Source organism: Zea mays, chromosome 5, assembly GCF_902167145.1.
Source record: "Zea mays cultivar B73 chromosome 5, Zm-B73-REFERENCE-NAM-5.0, whole genome shotgun sequence".
NCBI lineage: Eukaryota > Viridiplantae > Streptophyta > Magnoliopsida > Poales > Poaceae > Zea > Zea mays.
Genome location: NC_050100.1, coordinates 14,560,543 through 14,564,085, shown reverse-complemented (window position 1 = coordinate 14,564,085; position 3,543 = coordinate 14,560,543). Strand labels below are relative to the sequence as shown.

At 54.7% G+C, this 3,543-nt stretch overlaps 1 protein-coding gene across 2 annotated transcripts; it reads right to left on the bottom strand.

The window, feature by feature from the left end:
* Positions 1 to 304: 304 nt before the first annotated feature.
* LOC100217214 (uncharacterized) lies at positions 305 to 1,467 on the bottom strand. 2 transcript variants are annotated; one of them, NM_001143571.1, is made up of 2 exons: positions 1,151 to 1,370; positions 305 to 982 (listed from the first exon to the last, which is right to left on the bottom strand). In NM_001143571.1, exons 1-2 carry the CDS (start codon positions 1,241 to 1,243, stop codon positions 701 to 703), a joined length of 375 nt encoding a protein of 124 aa, NP_001137043.1. In that variant the 5' UTR covers positions 1,244 to 1,370; the 3' UTR covers positions 305 to 700. The 2 variants fall into 2 exon arrangements, with proteins under 2 accessions (NP_001137043.1, XP_008681324.1); XM_008683102.4 differs by having other exon boundaries at positions 485 to 982; positions 1,114 to 1,467.
* Positions 1,468 to 3,543: the final 2,076 nt, after the last annotated feature.

Sequence of the window (3,543 nt, the reverse complement as noted above, 5' to 3'; positions counted from 1 at the left end):
TTACTCTTGGTTCAGACTGTTTGATTCCTCAAATAATAAGAATTATATTTTTTTATGGTCGGAAGGATTGTATATTAGTCAAACTTTAAATTATTTGACTAGCTAATGAAGCGAGATTTCTATTTTTTTAGATGGGGGCAGTTCCTTCCTAGTTCCTGGCTAGCTTCTAGCGTTGTTTTAACACGAAGAAAGATGAACATCCTTTCCTGCGGCTTCTCATTGCCATGGAACTGTCTGTTCATGTGTTTCTAGTGTGGAGGCGTGCGAGGCGGCTGCAAAGAGCCTGAACAGAAAGTCTGAAGATGCTGATCCAAAAAGATGGTAGCTGGATGTGCTCTCTGACAAAAGTGAAGCCAAAATAAAGGATGGCTTAGATAGATCGAACCAAGCTTGAACAAAATTACCTAGCTTGGATGCCATAATAGTCTGGCACTGAATGCTATTATCCAGCAGCAGCGTCGAGTTAACTGACGGCAAGCGTCCATGTAAAGCAAGAGGAGCATATATACGCTTGTCACCATATACGTTTCTCCGGTGATCACCACGGCCAAAAGGGACAGCAGCACCTTCTTGATCATAATATAAGAGGAAAGATGAAAACAATCACCAAACCCAAAAGTGATCCTGTACTATTAGTACATTATATCCACAAGCGCAGCAGAAGACTGGTTCCGATCGACCAGCGCTGGCGTTTCATCTTTCAAGGGTCCAGGATGTGCCGCCCACACTTGCATCGCCAGCTCAGGGGCTTGTAGTTGGAGTGGTCGTAGTAGGAGGCCGGCATTGCTCTTGCTCTTCCACCGGCAGCAGCAGCAGCAGCTCTGCTGCTGCCAAGGCCGAGACCCTCCTTCTTCCTCCTCTGAAGCTGCTGCGGAGATACGGGCACCTGCACTGCCTCGCAATGGCCACAGGACCTGCACCTCCCCTCGCAGGTCGGCGGCCTGGATCCGATCACGCCTCTGATGCCAGCGAAACTCGCCTCCTGCAAGGTAGACCGTAGACCACAAAAGGAAGTTTCAGACGAAAGAAAGAAACAACAAAAAAAAAAAGGATTCGTCGCGGCCCATCCAATAAGCAAGAAGCTGAGCCTAGCTGATTGAGAGTACTACACACCGTAACCATTATCTGGCTGTTGCCACTGCCGACTGACCTCAATGACCGAAGCTTTGGCGTGGACGGCGGCGGCGGCACGCGTGGAGGTGAGTAGGAGGAGGGCTACCAGGAGGAGGAAAAGATGGCCCATTTGATGACGATGCGGATCGGGAAAAAGGCAGGCTCTCGTGTGGAAGGAAGGAAGGAATGAATGGGAGAGGAGGCGATGATGGCGAAGAAAGGCGAAAGTTGGCCAGCAGCTGGGACGTTGGGTCGTCTCCAGACTGAGTTCTCAGATAGAAATTGGCGATGCTCGTGCGGGCGTTTTATGCGCGCGGCCGTGTCCGTGTGCGAGGCTTGTTGGTCGGATTCTCTTCTCGCCGGAAGACGACAGGTGGTAAGAAACACGGGTTGAGAGCTGACTCTGTGACTCATCAGCCTCTGCTTTGAGCTTTTCCCCCTTTTGTCATCTCAGCTCGCTTTCCATGTGCATGTAAGGCTATCTCGAGTATCTACTCCATATTTTAAACTCTACTTGGATAAACATTTTCATTTACAATGTTCTCCACGTCCATTTCCACAGCCTGTCTAGTACGCGCGTACATTGGGCCCTGATCTGCTGTGTTCCTACTAGCAGTATGCGCGTAGGGATATTGTACGTCAATTATGACTTGGTTTGCTATCAAAATTTGCCACACCGAATATTTGTTCCATCTATTTCAATTTATTATTCATTTACTCGCATCGTGCCACTATTATCGTATAATAAAACTTATCTTACATAAAATAAAATCTTTGTTCGACTATTTTATAACAATCAAATTATATATCTCTACTACTTCTTAAGACTCTATTGTAGGCGTCCACAGTATGGTGGTGCACGATTCTGCCTCGGTTGGCCACCATCAACGCGGCCGTAATCCCGTCGCCACGGCTCTCCTCTCTCCGCAAGTCGCGCGGTGCCGCCATCAACGCTCGCGGCCGCAATCCCCGCCGCCCCAGCTCTCCTCTCTCTCGCAAACCGCGCGGCCGCAGTCCCAGTCGCCCCTAATCTCATCTCTCCTCACCCAAATCGCCGCCCACGGATCTCCAACACCAGCGCAGTGACTCAGCCTCGTGGCCAACCTCCGTGGAGTCGCTCCTGGGCGCCGCCTGGGCGGCTGACCTGGACACCACGCTCCGCCTCATGGCCAACCTCTGCGGCGTGCAGTCGGGGCCGAGGCCGCGCCTGCTTCAGCAACCATACGCGTCGCAGCCGCGCAGAACGGGCCACGCGCGTCGGCTCAACGGAGGAGCGCGTCGCGGCCAGCCTGGAGCGCGACTGGGGACTTGCGGCCGTGGTGGCGCGCCGGACCAGGAGAGCGGAGGCCGCTGCGAGGGCGGTCGAGATGTACAGTAAGTCAATAATGACCCCGCCTACCGGTTCCTGCATGGCCGACCTCTTCGTGGGGCTCATCGCGGAGGACATGCACAAGCTCGCGGCCGGCAAGGTCCGGGAGTTCTCGCTCGCCTCCAAGTGGTGCCCGTCGCTGGACTCCTCCTACGACCACTCCACGCTCATCTATGAGGCCGTCGCGCGCCGCCTCTTCCCCAAGGGCTCCGCGACGAGCTCGCAACGGACCTCGCGGACGAGCACTACGTGTACCGCGCGCGCGAGCGGCTCCGCAGGGTGGCGCTCGTGCCGCTCCGCCGCGCGCTCAAGCTCCCCGAGGTCTTCATCTCGGCGCACGCGTGGGAGTCGGTTAGGTACACCCGCGTCGCCTCCGTGGCCATGAAGAACTACACAGACCTCTTCCTCAAGCACGATGCCGACCGCTTCAACACCTACCTCGCCGACGTCAAGTCCGGCAAGAAGCGGATCGCCACGGGCGCACTGCTCCCGCACGAGATCATCGCCTCCCTCGAAAACGACAGCGGTGGCGAAGTGGTCGACCTGCAGTGGTAGCGCATGGTCGACGACATGTGCGCGCTTGGCAAGCTGAGCAACTGCGTTGCCGTGTGCGACGTGTCCGGGAGCATGTACGACCGTCCCATGGAGGTGTGCGCGGCCCTCGGCCTCCTCGTGTCCGAGCTCAGCGACGACCCATGGCGTGGCCGCATGGTCACCTTCAGTAGGCGGCCGAAGCTCCACAGGATCACCGGCGAGACCCTCTTCGAGAAGACAAGGTTCATCCAAAGCATGGCCTGGGGCACGAACATCGACTTCCAGGCGGTGTTCAACAAGATCCTCGAGGTGGCCGTTGGCGCCAGGCTGGCGCCGGAGCGGATGGTGCGTCGCGTGTTTGATATAGTAATGAACTAAAATGTCCTTGTTTTTTTTGTTAGGGTTCACACCCATACAGTCCTTATCCTATGCAAACGGGACAGTTCAAACTCCAGTAAGTTAATGGGCGCCTTTTATTTGATTTATTGATTGTTGCAGAATGGATGCATAATTTCACTGTTTCCTTT